Source organism: Macaca fascicularis, chromosome 12 (genome assembly GCF_037993035.2).
Source record: "Macaca fascicularis isolate 582-1 chromosome 12, T2T-MFA8v1.1".
NCBI lineage: Eukaryota > Metazoa > Chordata > Mammalia > Primates > Cercopithecidae > Macaca > Macaca fascicularis.
Window position 1 is genome coordinate 85,204,966 of NC_088386.1, and position 22,111 is coordinate 85,227,076.

General features: G+C 38.1%; 1 protein-coding gene across 3 annotated transcripts; it reads right to left on the reverse strand.

The window, feature by feature from the left end:
- Window positions 1–1,342: 1,342 nt before the first annotated feature.
- On the reverse strand, window positions 1,343–21,024 carry SLC40A1 (solute carrier family 40 member 1). 3 transcript variants are annotated; one of them, XM_065525757.1, is made up of 9 exons: window positions 20,661–21,024; window positions 20,079–20,146; window positions 18,482–18,616; window positions 15,334–15,493; window positions 12,988–13,103; window positions 11,848–11,974; window positions 6,071–6,316; window positions 4,296–4,943; window positions 1,343–2,939 (listed from the first exon to the last, which is right to left on the reverse strand). In XM_065525757.1, the coding sequence occupies exons 4-9, from the start codon at window positions 15,482–15,484 to the stop codon at window positions 2,626–2,628; spliced, it is 1,602 nt and encodes a 533-aa protein (XP_065381829.1). In that variant the 5' UTR covers window positions 15,485–15,493; window positions 18,482–18,616; window positions 20,079–20,146; window positions 20,661–21,024; the 3' UTR covers window positions 1,343–2,625. The 3 variants fall into 3 exon arrangements, with proteins under 3 accessions (XP_065381829.1, XP_065381830.1, XP_005573758.1); XM_065525758.1 differs by having other exon boundaries at window positions 18,482–18,735; XM_005573701.4 differs by lacking the exon at window positions 18,482–18,616.
- Window positions 21,025–22,111: the final 1,087 nt, after the last annotated feature.

Here is a 22,111-nt window from a genome sequence, read left to right on the forward strand (position 1 = left end):
AGATGTTTCCAAAAAAGGGGAATATTTCTTTATAGAAATGAAGATGATTTACCTATGTTTAATATGGAAACAAAGGGTGTGTATGCTGAAAGAACCAACTTAATCACCGTAAGAAGCCTGCATGCAACAGAGAAAAGCAGGAAAAAAATGTAATGAATTTGTTTTTAAGTGGGAACAAAATTAAACCCTTTTGTAAAATGCAATTACATAAAAAATGAATATTTTCCTATTTCTAAATCTACTTCATTCATTTTAATGACCTAATTGGCTCTGCAGTTATTTGAGTTTGACCCCATATTTAGAAGCTCCCGCATGACACAGCCACACGGGTCACCTACTCCGGCCCTACTTCTATGGTCTGAGGAAGTAAACAACAATGGCTGTCCAGCCCAGCAGTGATTCTTTTACACTTCCTTCCTCCTCCTGCTCCGAGCAGTAGTCTGCAAAGGTAAGAGCAGCAGCTGTAAAAATTCCTATTAACTCCTCAACTCCATGCTGCTTTTTCCTACACAGGGCCTCTCTCTCAAGATGCACAGACTAGCAAAATGCCCATATTAAGAGCTGAGGCCTCCTCTTGCTAATGTGGTTCTGTTCATTTTTCAAGGTCATAGGCCTTGTAGTTACAACTGCAAACATTCAGGACAGATCTTCAACCCCAGCCTTGACCCCTGTGGGAGAGAGCAGAGAGCCTGTTCCAGACAGCAGCCAAACCTAACAGAGGCATGTAGTTTGCACAATCATCATGAACAGATCTGTAGCTGCAGGGTGATGCCAAATGCTCTCAAGTTCTCAATTTTAGGAGAAAGGAAAGGAGACTCTGATCAACTATGTCTGAGTCCAATCTGCATCCTTAGGACTGATCACAGTTTAGATCAAGTCCCCAATAAATGTTTCCTTTATGTAGAATGTGGCTCTCTGTAGAGCCAGCAGACATCTATCCTCAGCTCCCCGTCATTACTAAGGTCCAACCTCTAGTAAAAATGCTAGCTTGTCTTGTAGTCCACAAAGTGATTCCACATGGCTTCTCTTATTTTATTCAACCAGGGAAGTTGAAAGGTAGGTAGGGTTGTTTTATACTATCATCTCCCATTTACAGAAAGGAAAACAGAAGTGAGAACTTAAAAGTGCTTAGTGTGGCATATTCAAAGTCAAAGAGAGTGCTGGGCCTCATGTTTACTACACTTTTATCCAGGCCACCATAAACTAGAAATATGAACAGGGAGATAACACTAAAAATCATGACACTGTAGCCCTTTATAGAGAAAAACAAGTTATCCAAAACAGATGTTCTGTAACAAAAGCCTTGTTAAATAATTGGGGAACAGAATTCAGGAAAAAGAAATTAAGATTTTAAAAATATTTTTATATAGAAATTTTTTACAAAGATTTTACAACATAGCAAATCATTATGTCATACTGTAGAAAGATTAAGCAAAGGATTAAACTCCAAGGATAAAGAAAGTGCTCATAGCAACGTATTGCAGTCTCCATGAAAGTGCATATAAACGGTTAAGGCAAAGTACCATCTTGGTACAGACATGTTGCAAACTGACTTTTAATACAATTTTTAAAAATATATACAAACTTTTTTTCTTCTGTTCTTCTCAAAGCCATTTGAAAGGGATACTTTTATGAATATTCTTGCTGTAGAACAATGCAGAAATAACTTCTGGGTATAAAACAGTAAAAATAAAAATATTCTACCTGAGTGTGTTAAAAGTAAATCAAGTGATTTGTAAGACAAAACCTTTACAATTGTGGGTTTTCTACATGTAACTTGCGAGGCTGAAGGCTTACACCCTCATGTTCTATAACACAGATCACTAATGATGGTAACATGAGTTAAATTGGGATTCTTGCCCTTCTATGTGGCTTTTGGCTTCTAGGTTCTATGACCAAACTATTAACATATTTGAAGTCTGTATGCACTCATTGTGTGATAAATCTACTTTACAGCTTTGCTTCTACCTGCAGCTTACATGATAACCATGCTGTGAAGTGCTACATATGCTTAATACAATATGTTGCCCCATCTGATAATAAAAATACAAAGGTGCTCTTTAAACTAAACCATAAACCTTATTAGAGAATTCTAGTTAAGTGTTTTGTTTTTCCACATACATGTAAATACCTTCAGATCAATAGGATCAATAAGGAAAATATTGGTTATCAAAATTGTCTTCATACTTGAAGAATTTGTTTTTAAAATATAACTAAATAAGATGCAAAAAATAAATTAGCTAGTCTTGAACAGGAGTGAGTTTTGCAGAAAACTGACATATCTGAATTCTAGTACAGATAAGAATCTGCCAAAGGATAACTGAATTCACTCTTTCAGGTAAGATTGTATCTACTCTTGAGAAATAGGGGAATTCAGTGTTATCATTATAGTCTCCGTATTTAAACTGAGTTTTTCTTTTCCAATTTTTTTCCATGCCTAAACATAAGGGAAGTTAACCAGTTCATTTCTGCTGACTTAGGTTTCCTAAATAGCTTTTAGTCCTCAAGGCACAGCTGTGGTAAAAACGGAGAGAAACACCTAGCCATTTATTGGAATTCTGCAGTACAAAATAAGCACATGTGCTCTATACAATCTAGTAACAGGATAGCAACAGTTAAACTGTCTCAAACAACAGATGTATTTGCTTGATTTTCCTTCCTAACTTCTTTTGCATCAGGACCACAAGCAAAGAGCTTATTTCCCAGAGTATTGTGGGCAAATCGGAAATACATAATGTGGCCCATTGCCACAAAGGAGACTGAAATCAATACGAGCAAGCCAAAAGCTTCAGGATTTGGAGCCAGGATGACCATGATAAAATGCAGAAGATCAAGAAGATAGTTCATGGAGTTCTGTACACCATTTATAATGCCTCTTTCAGATTCAATTACATTTTCTTGCAGCAACTGTGTCACAGTTAAATCAAAGGACCAAAGACCTATAATAAAATGTTTTTTTAAAGATTAGATTTTAGTTTACAGGCATACATTTCAAATTACAGATAAAAATCAGTTGACATATGCAAAATATACATTTCAGCCTGACTGTCTTTAAGCCACCTTAAATATACCATAGCCTTGCCTTAGATAATTATTTTTCATAAATAAATATTGGGTTATTAGTGGCCTCAATAAATGATTTTTACAGTCAACAGACAAAAGGAAGTCTAATCAACAAACTTCTTAGTTCTGTTTTTCTGTGATACAAAAACATAACTTTGAAGTCAGAGACACACTAAATCCTATTATAGTATAAATACTAGTATTTTTAAAGTTTCAAATGACCTAATAAATGCTTATGGTTAAAGTGTAAGGAAACTTTAAACCATTGTTACATTACTGCTAGAGTTCTAAAGCCCAAACAATAAAGCTGTCTTGCCTGGAAATTAATATCTTCAATAAATTAATGAACTGCTTTGAATCACAAGATAAAAACAGTTTCATTTCAAGAGTGAATTCAGAGATAACTCATCAGTACTCTATTAATGATTACTTAAATGTTGCTTTGTAAGAAGTCTTTATGTTTCCTTCCAGGGCTATAAAATCCATTTGTGTGGCAAAGTATATAATAAATACATATAGGCTAGAGAAGACCTTTGAAGGATGTTTTTTTCTTACTTTCACATCTTCTTTTAACATTATGTTTTTAGTGTTGTCCCATGGGAATATTCTCTAAACTACAGTTTTTTTTGTTAGGGTTATTGCAGTATCAATACTCTACTAGATGGCAGTATAATTAATATAGCTAATATCTTTTATAAATTAAGTTACATTTAAAAAGTAATCCCTTGAGCTCAGTAGTTCAAGACCACCTTCGGCAACATGGCAAAATCCCATCTCTACAAAATACAAAAATTAGCCGGGCATGGTGGCTCATGGCTGTAGTCCCAGCTACTTGGGGGACTGAGGCAGGAGGATTGCTTGATCCCAGGAGGTCGAGGCTGCAGTGAGCTGTGACTGCACCACTGCACTCCAGCCTGGGTAACAGAGCAAGACCCTGTCTCAAAAAAAAAAAAAGGAATATTTAAGAGACTCATTTAGAAAAAATGTTCAAGCCTGAACCATGTTTTAAGTATATGTACATAATAAGGTAAACAAATACAGGTTTTCAAACTATAAAATAAAATATAAAACAAAATACATATATAAATATGTAAAATAAAAATTTCATAATAGTGGATTTTGCTTAAATTAACATTTAGGGAACATTTCAGATCATTTTATTAATGGATTCTCTGAACCTACATTACAAAAAGACACTTTAGCTCATTAATATATAAAAAGAGATTTCTTACCGATTCTAGCAGCAATGACGCCTGCAAACAGCAGACTGACGGAGATTATGGGCACAGATTCAGGACTTGTCTCTGGGACAATATTAGCAGAGTTAGACCCATTAGACATGTATATTTCAGTTGTAATAATGGTTTCAGGTATCTTCGTAGGTGTAATTGACTCTCCTTGAATGAACCTTGATCGGATATCTTCAAAAGGAGAAACGGACAAGTCCAGGGGGCTTCCAGGCATGAATACAGAGATCACACACAAGATCAAACAGGAAAGCTGTGCCAATCCTGAGATCAGACCTGTCCGAACCAAACCACATTTTCGACGTAGCCAAGTAAAAGCTACAGTTCCCATTATTCCAGTTATAGCTGATGCTCCCATCAAAATACTGAGGATGGAACCACTCAGTCCCTGAGTGTAGGCGTACCCTGTGGTGATGCAGTCAAAGCCCAGGACAGTCATATAAAGGAAAGCAAGACCCATGCCAGCCAGAAACACAGGCTGGTTGTAGTAGGAGACCCATCCATCTCGGAAGGTACGGAAGGGCTCAGCCATCTGGGAGGCACAAGTAGGTTCTTGCTCATGTTCAAGCTCATGGATGTTAGAGTCTTTCACACCCATTAGATGAGTTCCCTCCAGGGGTTTCGGCTCAGTATCTGTTAATAAAAGGTATCATTATTTTGTTGGGGAGGACATGTAGAAATAAAAGCCAATTATTAATAGTAGTTTTTTCCTTCTATTCCCCTCCCCAATGGGTACCCTTGGTTATACATTATAATATGTATTTTCTTTTACTAATAATCTAAGAGTTCCAGCCAAGGAATAATCATCAAGTGTCATTTTTATTAAATAAACAAAATACTATTGATCTAGCCCTCTTTTTTTTTCCTCTCTCTCTCTTGCTCTTAGGAATTATACTCCCACCAAAGTAAACAGCAGGAAAACTCACCAGATAAAATATAAAAATTGTCTAAGAAAACACAGCATATTGGCTGGGCGCGGTGGCTCACGCCTGTAATCCCAGCACTTTGGGAGGCCGAGGAGGGAGGATCACAAGGTCAGGAGATCGAGACCATCCTGGCTAACACGGTGAAACTCCATCTCTACTAAAAATACAAAAAAAGTGGCCAGGCATGGTGGTGGGTGCCTGTGGTCTCAGCTACTTGGGAGGCTGAGGCAGGAGAATGGCATGAACCAGGGAGGCAGAGCTTGTAGTGAGCCGAGATGGCACCATTGCACTGCAGCCTGGGCAACAGAGCAAGACTCCATCTCAAGAAGAAAAAAAAAAAAAAAAAAAAAAGAGCATATTATTTTCTGGGTCCCTGCAGAGTTGGGTAAAATATTCCATTTACCCAGAAGCCCAACTGCCTCTTCTCCAGTGAAATACCCATCTTTGTGTCCTCACTCCCTTCCACTATCCTACAAATGACCACATAACTCCCTCCTCACAGACTCCAAGGGATTCTTTCATTCTCTTTTTTTCCCCACTTTTGTTTCCCAGGCCTGACTTAGCTTTGCCCAGCCATCTCTCAAGTAATTGAACCTCTATGACTACTGCTAACATCAAGGAAGAGGGCTAGGCGACCCATTCCAACTCCACCAGATTTTTTTCCCTAGATCCTCAAAAGCCTGCTCTTGCCTCATCTACCAAAGTGATATATTTAACCTCATCCGGCCCCCACTGATAATAAAACCTGATACAAATTCAAAATAGTTTTGATCTTCACCAACATTTAAGGTCTGAACATGAGAACAAAAGGAGTGATCATGGTGTTTAGTTTACCTTTGTGTAAATTCAGCTGTTTCAATTCAGTTTCCTCTTCTTTAAAAGCAGCTTTCACAGCTAGAGCTGGGGTTTTCTGGTAAACCTTCCAGAGCAGAAAGTACTCCACACACATGGATACCAAGTTCCATCCAGAAATAAAGCCACAGCCGATGACTGGGGAGCCAAATGTCATAATCTGGCCAACAGCCATGGGGGCCAAGATGTTGGTTAACTGGTCAATCCTTCGTATGGTGGCATTCATGTCTAGAGAAGCAGGTGAAAGAGGCAGGTAAGTGTACAAACCCATCAAAGACTGCCCATTTACACAATACAAACCTGTAAACCAAGAGTACAGATTACTAAAATGTGGTTTTCTAAAAGCACATTTGTAAGAAAGCCATTTTGTTAGAAAAATATTTGTTGTTTGGGTCAAGTCCCACTAAATTTGCTTCAAAAATTATAATTCGCTTGGAATTGCATAAATCAGTCTAACAGCTTTTTAAAATGAATACAGCAGTAACTCTACATTCATTTTTTTCAACAAATATATGTTAAATGCCTATTATAAGCTAGGCATTATTCTCAACAATTCTTAACACTGTAAGGAAGACAAGCAACATCCTTCCCTATCTTCACAGAGTTTATATTCTCACAGGAAAGAAAATACAATAAATCAACAAGTGTGTGTGTGTGTGTGTGTATGTGTGTGTGTGTGTATTCAGAGAAGGACTCACTGAAAAAAAGCATCACAGCAAAGAGAAGCACTGAGAAGAAACACTAGCTTGGTCACATGAGAGATTCTGGAGACCTCAAAAAAAGGAGAACGATAAGGGCAATGCCTGAATAAAGCTGATTTAAGAGACTGGTGCCAACCCCAGGGGAACACCATTTGTATTTTCAGTGAGTCATACCCTGTAGCACAATGTGAACGCTTCCCGTGGCCTTATGGAAAGTAAGGTACTTCCCAAAAAATGGAAGTGGAAATAGACAAGTCTTTTGGATATGTTTTCACAAAAAGAAGAACAAAGAACTAGAGTACCAGAGAAGGAAGTGTGCTAAAGATAGGAATTTTTAAGAGGAGCAAACTTAGAGCAGGATTATGTGCTGCCTGGAATGATACAGTAGTTAAGGGATGTAATCTGAATCTACCACATAACTGAAGGAGTTGTTCTTAGACAGGAACACAATTCATCAATAGTAACAAGAGTAGAGGCCACATATATAGCTTCAGGTACAGGTAGGAAGAGAGATATGATGGTGGAATCACACAGAAGCTATCTTCTCATTTCTTCCATTTTCTCAGCAAAATACAAAGCCAGGTCATTGATGAAAGTGAGGATGGGGGAGAAGGACTTGAACATGCGATGAGAGAGGAGAAACAACTGTGAATGGTCCTCTAGGAAAGTGGAGAAGGAAAGAATCAGAGAAAAAAAAAAGTGTGATTATCTGGAAGCATGAAAGGACCAACTCTGTGGCCCTGAACCTCAAGTGAGAATACTGAGCAAGTTCGTGCATTTTTTTTCCAGCCATGCTCTACTGTGGAGAGTTGGATTTAACCATAGTCTTACAAAACAAAAGTGACAAAACGAGAGGGGGCCAACTGAGCTAAGGATATATGCCAGGAGATGATCATATAATCATGACTGGCCTTGAAATTTAAGCTGGGTAAGAAAGAGACAAGAGAGAGGTCATGGACAGTGAAAAGGCAGTGGAATGAATGGTTTGTAGGTGCCAACCATATTGATGGATTGTTGAGGCTGTGGTAGTGAAGAAGTTGCTGGAAAGATAGAAGGTGATTTTTCAAGATATGGATGCCTAAGACTGAGATTATGGGAGGAGAGAATTTAGGGGTGATAATAGTCTAGAATTTGACTATGGGAATGTATTCCTGAGTCAGAGTGGAGGACAAAATAAATAAAGAGGAAGTTAAAAAAAGTCCAACACAAAGAAATGATATATGTTTGAGATGACAGAGATGTATCTCCATCTCATCTTATCACAACATCCCTATGTACTCCATAATAAGCACAATTATGTATCAGTATAAAAAATTAATTAAAATAAAATAAAACCAAAAGTTTTAGAACAAAAAGAAAGTGATCTACTTTCTCATTCCCTGTCTCACAGAACAGAGTGAAAATTAGTGAGACAAGTCTTAAGCAATCATTTGGGTCACCTTAAGGGAAAAGCAATACGTGACAAAGAAGTACATTAACAGAAGATTGTCTTTATTCCTTCTGTAATTCTTCCTGGTCCTCAATTGCTTTCCAATTAGCCCTATGAGTACATATTGCATATATGATAACAGGAGAACTTTGACATATTTCACCTTTCACTTGAGAGGCAAAGGCAGCCTTCATTGATCTTACACTGGACTGCCATTGCAGAGGCTTCACTACCATCTGCCTCCCACTAACTAATAAGTTTCCAACTCATAAGCCAACAGAGAAGTGTGGAATTTATCCAAATAACTCAATAATTGGAATCCAAAAAGCAAGTAACTAAAGAACACATATATTTGAATCTTAAAGTCCCAGAACGACAACAATAAATTATTTTAGTTAAAATTATTTCTTACTCTTTCACTACTTCAGTTTTCAAGAGCTCGTGGAGCTTCCCAATGTCACCAATTTCCATCTTTTATATTATACTTAGGAAGTTAATAATATGTAGGTGTCAGTAGAAATGTTGTATTAGAAAACAGCTTTTAATTTTTCTGATTCAGAATGGATAAAATATTTTTTTAAAAAAAAGACTTAATCATCTTACTGGTAGCAGGCTAGAAAAGAATCAGTCTTATGAATATGCAAATATATGTTCTTTACCAATTTATGTTTAGTCTTACATAAGCACACAAATATGTGTTCATTTGATTCCAATTTAACTGTTCTCAGCTACAGCTGTGGCGCAGAACATGACATTAAATAACTACTTATATTATAATGGGTATATTACATCTCATAGAAGAAAAAAATTTTTTAATTTGCTAGCAGGTTTGTCTACTTCATATATGAAATAGATTTTTAATCAATACCACATAAACACAAAATTTATCTGCCATACATACTTGATCAAGCTAACTGTCAGATTATTTTTTAGAATGATGGGCAAGAAAAATCTCAGAAGATGCTAATAAAGAGTGAGCCTCAAAAGAAATGGAGGAGGAAAAAAAGCAATAGATGGAATTAAAAAGTCTGGGAAAAGGAAGTAAGATTCAAACGTGGCACAAGAGTAAGTTATCATAAAATATTGTACTAAATCAAGCACCTAGAAAATACCTAATTAGTTAACAGATTAGTTGGCAGTATTTATTTGAAAAAATAACACCTTTTCTGGAACTAAACTGGATAATGACTGCTGTATTTTGGACTGATGCCACTGAAATTCTAAAACTTTTTAACCTTGGCAGGGAAAAATTCCTCCTGTTCTTTTACCCTCAGTGATACAGCTTCTAGTTTTAAAACAATCTCTAAAATTAAGAAACACTGTGATGAGGAAATGGGAGCAATCAGCTCACAACTTTTACTTTTCATGCGCATACCCCTCCCCTTTCACCCTCTACACATAACACACAGGTGAAGCCTGCCCGGCCTAGGCCCCTACCTGGGTTTCTTTGCCACAACCTCAAAAATCAGCCTGCATAAACACAAACCATTCCTGCCTAGAGTAGGTGCGTCTGTGTACAGAGACACAACCTCACAGGAACCCAAGGCAGCAGGGGGAGTCCCTTCTAGATGTACTTTCCCCCTTCTTTGTCCCATTTTTTTTTATCCTCCTCCTTTTTCTCTATTCTCCTTTAACTCTGCAATAGCAGAAATGGCACAAAAAATCCATAATTAGATACTTGCTGAACTTCAGAACTAAAGAAGTTTCTGTTTCCTGTTTTGAAACATGCAGAAAGTTTTCCTTCACTAGTCCACCAGCCCACACTGCTGGCTGGATGTGAAAGAGCACCACTTACTAAAAGCTAACGTAGAGTGGACAAGAGTTCAACAAACATCTCACTTCCTTTCCTAAACTTGGAAAACATCAGAAAGTTAGAAAAAGACTGAATAGCCTAGATTCTTCCACTCTGCAATAATTAATAATATAAAGAGAGACAGCTGAGAAACAACCAGTCATATTTTTGTTGTTATTCTGGGACATCACTTCATAGAAAAATCCCACAGAGTTATGTGGGATGTTTGTATTTATATTTATGTGTGTGTATACAAACACACACATATACACACAAGGACAAATTACAAGTTATTAGGACAAGTTAAAAATTCTGGTGAACTTTTTCATATTTCAGACTTTACAGAGTCAAATGAGTTAGTTAAGATCAGTTAAGTGAAAGAAAATTATTTTATTTTCTTTTCATTTTATCTATAGCTGCTGCATAAATTATAGAATAATCATTGTAAAAGTCAACTACATTCCAACAAATATATATGTGATCTATTGTCAAAATATATCCTTTTGTACCCTTTGAATTTTAAAACATGGATATATTTTACATGCTTTAAATAGTGTGTTAAAAAGAGAAAGTAAACAAAAAAGGACAAGTTCGTCTAGTTCAATGTGACAAAAAAGACATGAAATTATTCCTCATTATAAATGATCACAGGAAGAAAGTAAATGAGAATCATGATTTTAGCTCCAGAGAGAATTTCCTGTGATACAGATTCACACATGCTAAATTCATCTTACATACACACCATCCTTTATATCAATCACTGTGGGATTTCTGACTTAATAAGAATACTGCAACCACAAAGTGATGATTCAGGCAAATTCTTCTTCTTCTAGACCTTCCACAGACTTTGTTCTCCTTCACTCACCCCTCCTTTCTAACTTTTTTTTTTAACCAAATGGTCCAAACAAAGCTGTTTGCTAATCCCAACACATAATCTTGCCTTCTGCATCCTGGGATAAGCCATTTAAGTCATCAAGAATGGTTTACTTGTCTGTCAGGAGAGTTGGGTAATGTGTGTGTTATACGCATTATCTCAGTGATCAGCAGAGTTGACTCAGCTGATCTGACAGGTAGGGAGGTGTACCCTTCCTCCTTTCCCCTGTGTAATTATCAATCCAAATTCTGTCTGTGTGTCATGTGAGGGGACGGCAGGCAATAATGAGTGAGGGAGGTTATTCTGAGCCTAAGTAATATTGACAGAACAGGACATGTTGTTTGTAAGCATTCTTCAGATGTTCTTTGACCACTTATTTATATTTCCAATGGACAACTAAGATGGTAAGCTTCTTAAAAACTATATTGTGTTCTCTATTTCTTTGGTATTTGTAACAGCAATTATATTACATTGTACATAATGTAATAAAAGTTATAGATTATAACTTTAAGGTAGAAGATTAACTTCCAGAGTCTCTCCTACAATTAAGTTGTTTCCATTTTATTTAGAGAAAAATAACATCCATATGATTGATAAGCATCAGTAATAACATTCATAGGTATGACCAGTAAAATCTCATGTCAGATTTGCACTGTTCTAAGTATTAACATTTAGAAAGTTGATTGAATTTTTTTTTTAAAAAAAAGGAAAGAAAAAGTTATTCCATTTGCCAAGTTTGCGTAGGTTAAAAGAGAAGTTAGCTATCCTATAAGTTAACTTCATAACAGTGAGATACATCAGCACTAAAACTGACAATAAGGTAAGAAAAAAAAGTATGCTTTCAATTTATCATTCTTAAAAAATACCCAGAACAAAAATAAAAGGCTTACAGCCTCATTTATCATCACCAATTTAAAGTGAATCCTAACATGCCCATTTAATTGAAAGAGAAAACCAAATTACTTGCTAGTTTGCTTCTGTCTTCTCCTGCAACAACAACAATCCAATCCCTTTGGATCGTGATTGCAGTAGCTGTACTGGCCAAATTTGCAATATTTGCAATAGTGATGATCAGGATATAGCAGGAAGTCTAAAGAATGACAAGAAAACATTGAGTTATAATGTCACTTTACCACACTGTACCTATGTCACTATTCAAGGTAGTTTAAAATGGTCTTTGGTGAAATAATAAAAAATGTATTTTGATTTCATTTATAAGAAATCATTTTACGTTATATATATGAAACCGAATGAATACCAGTAGTCAAGGGGCATAATGTCCTAATCATATCATCTAGATCATCTGTAGTACACATAATATAAAAATTGTAATAGTCAGGTGAATACAGCTATAAAATGTAAACACAATGGTGGTTTTGAACACTTCTCCCACAAATATTGCCTTTGAAAAGAATGTTGAAGGGGAATTGAAAACACCTGTATTTAAGTCATAGTTCTGACACCTTCTAGTTGCATGACAATGGGCAATCAACTACGTCACTTTGCCTTAATTTTTTCAACAAAACAAAGGCAATAGGCTCAAAGATTTCTAAAGTCCTACCTGGTTTTGCAACTCTATAATATCAATCCAAATATACACAAGAAGATTCAATATGACACCAAATGCATGGTTTATACCACACCCCATCCCTCTCCTCTTTTCTACCAAGCTTTTATGAAATCACAACATGAAAAGTTATCTGGTTGACATTCCCAAACAGAAGTAACAATTATTATTGGAGAAACACAATTATGACTGACTAATATACAAATGGATAACATTTCTTAAATAGCACGAACAAAGTATAGGTCACTAAAAAGTTGAAAACAAACAACTGAATTCTACAGTAAACTCTTAGAAATGCCAATAAAAACCAATAGGACAAAATTTAAATTCAAACAATACTTAATGAGTGCCTGTTGTGGGCAAAACAACAACAAAACAAACTATAGGGGATATTACAGTAGACACAGAAATCAATATTAAAAGGTTACATTCGCAAAAAAAAAAAAAAAAAAAAAAAAAAGCTTCAAAATATTTTCACCCTTTACCACTACCAGATATTCAATTTTCTGCCATCAAAAATCTCATTGAGAACTTACGAGAACCCATCCATGGTACATGGTCAGAAGCTCATGTTTATGTAAGAAAACCATCATCAGGATGATTCCACACAGGATGACTGAAACATTCTGTACCACCAGCGAGGTCTGGGCCACTGTGCAGAGGAAGAGACAAAGTGTACATTACATCAACATGTCTCAGTGGGACTGTTCTTATTCACACATAATTGTTCTACTATAATACATTAATACACAGACATAATTATTACCAGATAAAAAGAAAATCTTTCTGAAGTCAGTCCTGCCTCAACTACTTCCAATACGACCCTGAGGATCACACCAGGCCAGTAAATATGCAACCAAAATGATGAAGTACCACAAGTTTCTCTGTTCATTGAAGTCTATCATAATGACTACATTTTCATTTGGCTTATCTTCTTAAACGTTTAACATAAACAGAGCTGTAGTATGACATAGATATGATCCACATTTCAGCTCTTTGTTGCTTAAGGTAAAACAATAACATGTACGAGGTTAAAGAGGAAGTTATGAAGTCCACAACCTCCTACATGGTAGGCTGAATCTGATAATATGGTATGGATAAATAGAAAAGACACACACAAATTTGCCAAGAATAAATCAGCAGTGTATTTCTTTGCATACTAATGCTATTTGCCATTGCTATGAAATTATAAGCTACCCCTTCCATCACAGATGGCAATTCTCTTAACATGAAGCACCCATATAGACAAAGCGCTGGAGTAAGGACAGATAAAGACAACTGGTAGCCTTTTCTCTGCCACTCAATAGGTAGATGATCTAGGACAGGATACTCCCTAATGTCTCTTATGCCTGCTTCTAGAAGGTGAGGATGGTAATACCTGTCTTCCTTACTTTACAGGGTCATAATGATGCTCAAATAAAACACTTATGAAAGCAGTTTGGAAAATATGAAGTTCTATATGTAAGGGATAATTACAGCTCTTGTCTTCAAGGATAATATAGTTCATCTTTGCTTGGAAGGTCATATCAAAGACCCAAGAAAAAATAAACTGCTTTCTGAAAACAGTCTGATATAAAATCTCAACATATAACTCTTTCATTCACTCATGCATTCATTCACTGGATAAGGATCAGATGTCAACCAAATAAGGTTCTTAGCTTTTGGGACCCTACAGACCAGAAGAAGAAAAGATACGTGAACAGATCATTATATTTGTGTAAGTGCAGAGGTGTTAACAAAGCCTCAGGGGAACACAGAGGAAGAAATGGTAAACTCAGCCCAGAGGTATCAGGAAACATTTTTCATAAAGAGTAATATAATGAGTTGATTATATAGGATTAAGTGGGAAATTGTTATCCTACCACACTTTTCTTCATCCAATTCAATATTCTTTCCTAATCTATGATTGCAGTGCTCAATAATCATTAGATTAAAGGTTTCTATGTATAATATTCCTGTGTTCCTATGTATAATGATACAAAGAAGTAATTTTTTTTCTAGATTACAGAACTTTTTTCTATATGTGTTCTGGTCTACTCATTCTAAAAACTGAAATATGTTCACCCTTGACCATTTTCCTACTAGTATCAAGTCCTAGAATTTGATAAGCCTGTTGCTCTGTGTCCAGAAGCAGTCATCTTGCACTGAAAGAATGAAACCTCAATCTTTTGCCAACACCTAAGTCAGGCATGGTCAGGTCTTGGCATTATCAACTGAGCAATTCAAGAAAATTTACCCTGAATGATTATCCGTATTTCCCTTATATACTGGAAAATTTAATTGCTCAATTACTTTCTTTCCTATATAAAATGACATGATTTCAGGACTAATGCTTACAACAAATATCAATATATTATTCTTTCTTCTTTTTCCCTACAAAATTTATAATTCAGCTCTTTGTGATCTAAGCTCAACTATTCTCCCTTGAAGCTATTCTTAGTTTTCAATTCCCTTATATACACTCTTACATGAAACATAGTAACCAAAGAACAGATGTTAAAGCTGTCTCAGGAACATCACACTAAAGGGACTCCAGTGCAAGTCATAGTTAGGCAGCCTGAGTTAAGCAAACTTTTAATGTTTAATGTGGTTCTCAGAAAAGTGCTACAAGGTTAATCATTAACATATGAAATTTATGAACAGCCAAAGATAAAAAATCTATTAGGTCAATGTCCAGGCATCCCAACTTTGTGTGGGAGCCATGGGACCCTCCATCCAGAGGTGGTGCCATCTAAGCCCTCGTCCCTCAGGTGTGGCATGCAGACATTCCCTGGGTTGGCCACAGCTGTTTCTCTCTTAGTTTGCTGTTTCCTTTGTTACAGAGGTAGCTCAGGCATTGCTCCCATGAATATAAGGGCTTTTAATTATATAACAACACTCACCTTTAAGTCTAGCATTCTTGTCCACCCAGTCACCGATGATGGCTCCCAGGACCAGAACAGACCCTGCCACCACCAGCCCGTAGACTGCTGTCAAAAGGAGGCTGTTTCCATAGAGCTCTACCAGAAACACAGACACCGCAAAGTGCCACATCCGATCTCCCTTAAATGAAAAGAGAAAATGTTTTGATGGAATATTTTTCGTTCCTAGTCTATTGTACTCAGGAAGTTGCTTCCTTATCAAAAGGGCACTTCCTGGCTACATTATGAGACTTTCAAAGTCAGTAATTACTCTTAGATTGAATACTGATCAGATGTTGAAACTGTTCATCCCAGCACAATGGAAAATATTCTTGCCCAATTATTAAGTAAACTTGAAAAGGCAAGGTATTAATGAACGGTACATTCTCTTTGTCATTCTAGAAACAAAACGCAGTTTCCAGGCACAAGATGGCTTTTTGATACAAAAACGTGTTCTCCTGTGTGGCAGGTTTCTCCTGAGGCCTGGAATTTGCCTATCTTGATTGCAGAGGCATAAAGTAGTTTGCTGTTGAACCAGAAATCAATCACAGTATAGTTCACAAACATTAGTATACCTTGAACATCAAGAAAAAGCCAGTTTCCCAATTTGTAAAATGATAGGAATGGACTATATGATCTCCAAGGTTTCTTTTACGTCTAATATCCTAAAACCTATGATATTTCATAAAGTCATAATTTGAAAGTCATAAAACAGCAGAGCAATTGGAAAGAGGAGAGTAACAATGGCAAAGCCTGGCACTGCATAAACAGTGATGTCAGAAATAAACTTAAATGCATAAATAAGTAGTTAACATTTTAATACAGATGAGTTTTGAAAGGGGGAAAAAGGTACTTATTTCTTCACACAAACTCCGGAGAATACAGGGAATTTTGGAGGTCATTACCGTGAAATGTGATTTAACAGAAACTTTTAAGTGAATTAGGCAAATTAATGTCTTAAAAAACCTACAGTGGACCTTATTATCAGATTTTAGACTCCATCCCTGACTTCCGAAATTAACATTAAGGAGGACAACCATATTCCATCATAACTTATCTCTGGGAATCACCATAGGAAACCAAATTCCAGGCCTCATAGATTTGACCCTATGGAAACAGTTATACTCCTAGTTCTTCCCAAAGTCTGTTAACATCCTCATGAAAAAATCCATGTATTAGAAGCAAATACTATCCTGGTATGTCAAATTATTTTAAAATTTTAATGAAGCCAGGATAATAACTTTATACATTCGAAACTTAAATTGATACATGTTAGCAATCATTTACAAAAATCTTTGTGTAGACCAGTAGTTCTCAACTAGAGATGACTTTGCTTCTCCTACCCACACCCCACCTCCCCGGGGGATCATTTGGCAATGTCTGGAGTAATTTTGAGTTGTCACAACAGCAGGGGGGTGGAGCTGTTACTTAATCTTTAACCTGAAAAGCAAATTTAGATTTGATTAGAATAAAATGGGATGGGGAGAGGGGAGGTAATTTATTCTAATCTCCATTCTTCTGAATAGCTCCCAAGGAAAAGACAAAAACACATAACTGTCCCAAATGATAGGTTGCCTCTGTCAGTGAATTTTCTTTTTCTTAACATACAGGTTAAGAAACACTTTCCTAATACTGTTGCTTCTTTCTTTTTATCTTACTCTTACTGTATTTTTTAATTGTCTTAGAGTCCTCTAAAGCAGGCCATCAAGACAAATACTATTAAAATTTTGAATCTTGCTTATTCTTGTATGCCATACCACTTCTTTGATGGAAAGAAATAAATTGCTCACATTACCCCAATTTCCAACGGGTTTAGGCTTTAAGAAACAACAGATTCTATGTTCACAAAAAGCCCAAGATTTGCGCAAAGTCTATGTAAATATTGAACAAGTGCCCATCCTTCCTTATTTCTATTTCTTGCCTTCCCACCTATCCTCACCAAACTTGGATGACCTGTTTATGTGTCCATGTACCCCCACTGGACTGAGAGCTGAAAGCAAACCTAATAACTGTCCATGAATGATCATGGTCCTTAATCCACTTAATGAATACTTACTAAGTGGCTCCTATGTACCCGACACTTGCAGGCACTAGAGCTTCAGCAGTGCACAAAAATCACAGTCCATGTTTTCATGCAGGTCACATTCCAGTAAACAGAGACCAAAAGCAAATCTAGCACAGGGCACGTGATGCTATGAGGAAATATAAAGTAGGATGGAGCTGGTGGTGACAAAGGCCTCCATGAACAAAGAAGTGAGGGCTGTTGGAAGCAAGGGCTGGAGAAATGCAGACATACTGGGGTTTAAATGGAGAGAGTCTATAAGATCATGATATCAGATATAAGCAACTGGCCCCTCTTTTTCACTGTCTTACATTGTCATCTTTTTGTTATTAGATATCTTTTCTAAAGTCCATACTAAACCGTATTATAAGCTCCTTGACAATAACGTATTATAAGCTCCTTGACAATAACAATAGTATCCATTTTTTTTTTTTTAGACAGGGTCTTGTTCTGTTGTCCAGGCCGGAGTGTAGTGGTGTGATCACAGCTCACTGCAGCTTCAAACTCCTGGGTTCAAGCAATTCTTCTACCTCAGCCTCTCAGTAGCTGGGACTATAGGTGTGCCTCATGACACCTGGCTAATTTTTAAATTTTTTTGCAGAGAGAGAGTCTCTCTATGTTGGCCAGGCTGGTCTCAGACTCCTGGGCTCAAGCAGTCCTCCTGCCTCAGCCTCCCAAAGTGCTAAGATTACAGGCGTGAGCCACTGCACCTAGCCAGGATCCACTTCTTACACTACTTTGTATTTTGACAGTATAGAGTAAAACGCATTGATCCATTGGCAGATAGAAATGAAGTCAGAAATAAAAGGCATTCAATCCCATACAAAACTAACCTGAGGCAACCTTCTACTCTAATGCCCCTATGTTCAGTGTATAAGAAATCATGATTTGGTAGGGTGGGATGGGAAATGCATATATATACATATACATATATATATATACACACACACATATATATATATATATATATTACATACACACACACAGAATACAGAAACATAAATGTTTTGTTGTAATAAAATCAGGCAGAGTGCCACACAAGAGAAAAAACATAAAAAGTATAATTACCTAGTGTTAGACACATTCCTCTTTTGCACTCCTTTGCAGTGGAAAGGAGTAAAAATCCACTAAACCTTATATGATTGTAGTTGCTGCCGTTTGTTTAATCCAACTTTCTCATGAGAACTTCCTTTGCTCGACTTACTGTAAAGTTGGGATAAGCATGTGTCACCTTTCTTGTGGGACTTTTAATGAACATGACAAAATATCCTCCTGGAACAACGACAGTGCCACTGGTTTTCTGGCAAATCTGACCTCCTAACCTATTAACCAAAGGTCACATAAACCATAATCAGTATTTGGAAGAGAGGCATCTTCTTCCTCTAAGAGCTAGGCCAGACCACAGGCTGAGAATTTCAGATACTATTTCCATCACCTGTTATTAATACTTAATATTTACTGAATTAAACTGGGGGAACAAACTATTGCTTTTGATTTATTAAGGGTTGTTTCACTAGGTTTCTACTTAGCATCATCAGCTGTTGGAATTAAAACAAACTCACACCAATTCCACTTTGTTTACATGTATTTGCAGAGTCATCCCTGCGTAAGCCTCTGGTAAGATAGGAGCTTGCTTTTGTAAAATGTCATCTATAAACTGCTATTTCTTACAGAGCCAATAATGTAGATTAACAATTTCTCAAAGGCATTGGGTATAGATTTCGTCTTCCAGTGGTTTCCATCCATGTCTTAAGGATGATCCAATAAAAGTTTCCAATTTAAAAGGAAAATAACATTCAAATAATTTACTCTCAAAATTCTTTCCATTCTTTTTAGTTAAATACATATGAGCCATGGACAGAATATAGCCAGATGTATTGCTTTTAAACAATAATTGTTTAATGTTAAAGATTTTAATCATCATTAAACATATATCTAGCACCCTTCTAGTTTATTATTTTGGGGAGAGAGTTTTAGGAGCCCAGATCTATAGAAACACTAGGTCTTTTCCAAGATGACCTAGAACGTCAGAGGGAAAACTGTAAATCCATTGCTGATATTCATTGGATGATTAATTTTAAGATAGCCTCCAATGCCCCAAACTGTATCTAACTATAGATAACATTTTTAAAGATCAGAATTTTTGTCATTCAGATATTTGTTCTGGGGTCATTTATGTTTCAATTAATCTTAGACTGTTATTATTAGCCTAAGTCAGTCACTCTACCATTCTATTGTATTCTCATGGTGCTGCACGCTGGAACTAAATTTTAACAAAAAAAAATTTTTTTAATGTGAAGAAGAGAAGGTATATGAAACATCCATCCATCTTTTGTAGCAGATATGTCTATTTACTAAGGCTACTAATGCAACATACAATTTAAAATTTAAAAACAAGGCAAATATTCCATTCCTTGTTAATCTTGTCTGGATAGTTGTCTGTCTACATAAACTACGATGATCTGATAATTAAGTTGTATTAACTAACACTGATGGAGAAAGATCTTCGACGTAAATAACGTTTTCCATTAAAGCATGTGTACTTGGATGATTTATTTCTTTAACTGCTTGACAAAACTGGAAGTTGGCTTAATACAACTGGCTGGAACGAAAGGAAATTAAAAAATTGCGCAACTATGTTGTAAGACTATGCATTCTCACTTACCCAAGTAGACAGAGAATGACCAAGGTAGAGAAGGAATTTTGCAGAGGTCAGGTAGTCGGCCAAGGATCCTGCAAAGACACAGGTGGGGAGAGAAAAAGCGATTGTAGTCACTTAATGAGCTGAGGGCAGAATGCTTATCCATTTGATCTTATTAGAACATGATTATTAAAAACTATTTTGCGGGACAAACCACGTACATTTTATCAAGTTACCTATGAACCGATGTATTTCGTTCACTTAATACCATTCACTAAATTCAGCATGACCTAGTCAATAACTGCCCAACTTCGCATTTCACATACAGTGAAGAAACTCTTGTTTCAACATTCTTTTTTGTCTTTTTTTTTTTACACAAGGCAATCCAAACTGCCCAGTCTACTCCATCCGTGCCTGTGTGCAAACCCCTTTTCCCACACCCTGAAGTTCCTTTCTTCCTTAACGTCCACCAAATATAAGTCAAAGGATCTTTGACAAAGCTATGGTTCACAGCAGAGCCACATTCCTCCAGAACCTGTGTAGAGTTGCTTGTCTCCAAAGCCCAACCTGGGTTTCCACCATATGCATTCGGTCAACGCCACTCACCACAGCATCCTCTCTGGCGGTTGTGATCTCCTGCCCTGGTCATGACACTGGGCGACCCCGCTGGCTCTTCTGCGGCGGCTGCTGCTCTCGCTGAGGTGCTTGTTAACCGGAGTGCAAGGAACTGGAGATAGCACCTCTAAAAACACAACAGCCTTGGGCAAAGGGACTACAACGACGACTTTGGCAAAGAACAAAAGAAAAGGGGCCCGGGGATTTTCTTTTTTCCTTCTTTCCAAACTTAGCTAACACTGTAGCTGAAGTTGGAAAGGCAAAGCCTTATGGAAGCGGGTTGGGAGGCTCAGCAGGTCGTCCGAGCCTAGCGGACGCCCAGACCTAGCTCTCCGCCGCCGCCGCCGCCGCCGCCGCCGCCGCCGTGGGCCGGGCCCAGCTCTTATACCGAGTAGAGGGCGGAGCTCCCTGAGACCGCCGACTGGGGCCGCCCCGTCCCCTTCAGGGCCGCCCGGGCGTCCCCGCGGCGCGAGGCGAGCTTCCGTCAACCCTGCGCGCTGGGCCGTCCCCACGCCCTTCCCCGGAGGAATCGCCCGCCCCGGGCTCAAGCGCCCAACCGGCCGCAGACACCCTGCGTGGATTGCGGAGACCTTCGCCTCGACCCGTTCCACTCCCTGGGTTTTCCCGCCCTCCAGGAAGCCGCGAGGGCAACCTCGGGGGTTGGCCGTGGGGCTGGGAAGGGGAGGAAGGCGCGTGGAGCCGGCGGGGCGGCGTGGGGAGATTCTGCGAGAAACCAAGCGTCAGGTGCTGGAAGAAAGCGCTGCGCATCGGCTACCCGGCCGTTCAGGGAAAGGGCGGCTGCCGAACAGTCGCAGTGCAAAGCTCCAGCCCGAGCTTGGTGGGTGGGGATTCCTTTTTTAATGAAAGTAATTTTTAATACAGGTATCTAAATAAATATAATTCATGCCACAGAGGCCGCTTTCCTGGCCTTCCCATTCCGGCCCGCGTGCCGGCAGAGAATGCCTTTCCTTCCCCGGACTGCATAGCAGGGCTTCCCTCAAAGAACCAGAATCAAAGGGCAGGAAGGGGGCGCAAAGATCAGTCATCCCTCTTCAGATGGATGGCTTGCAAACGGAGACTTCCAAAGGTGAAGTCCCGCAGCGAGTTGCGGACCTACCCGTATCGCCAAACTGGGGCTTCCAAATCCGTCCTGGAGACAGAATGAGGACGCTGCAGCCCCAGCAAGCCCTTCACCATCATTCCTTCTCCCTCTGTACCCTCTCACCCCGCCCCAACGCGCGCGTCCCTTCCCCACCTAACCTCCAGATGCCCCAGTGACAGGCTTACCAGGAATACCGGTTGTCCCAGTTGTGTCCCTGGATCTGTCCCTGTCCAGATAAAGCCATTCGGTGGCCTCCTGGAGGGTGAGGTGAATGACTCTAACACCAGATTCTAGCCTTGGTTGACTTCGTTTTTCTCCTGCTGTGCCAAACCAACCCCTG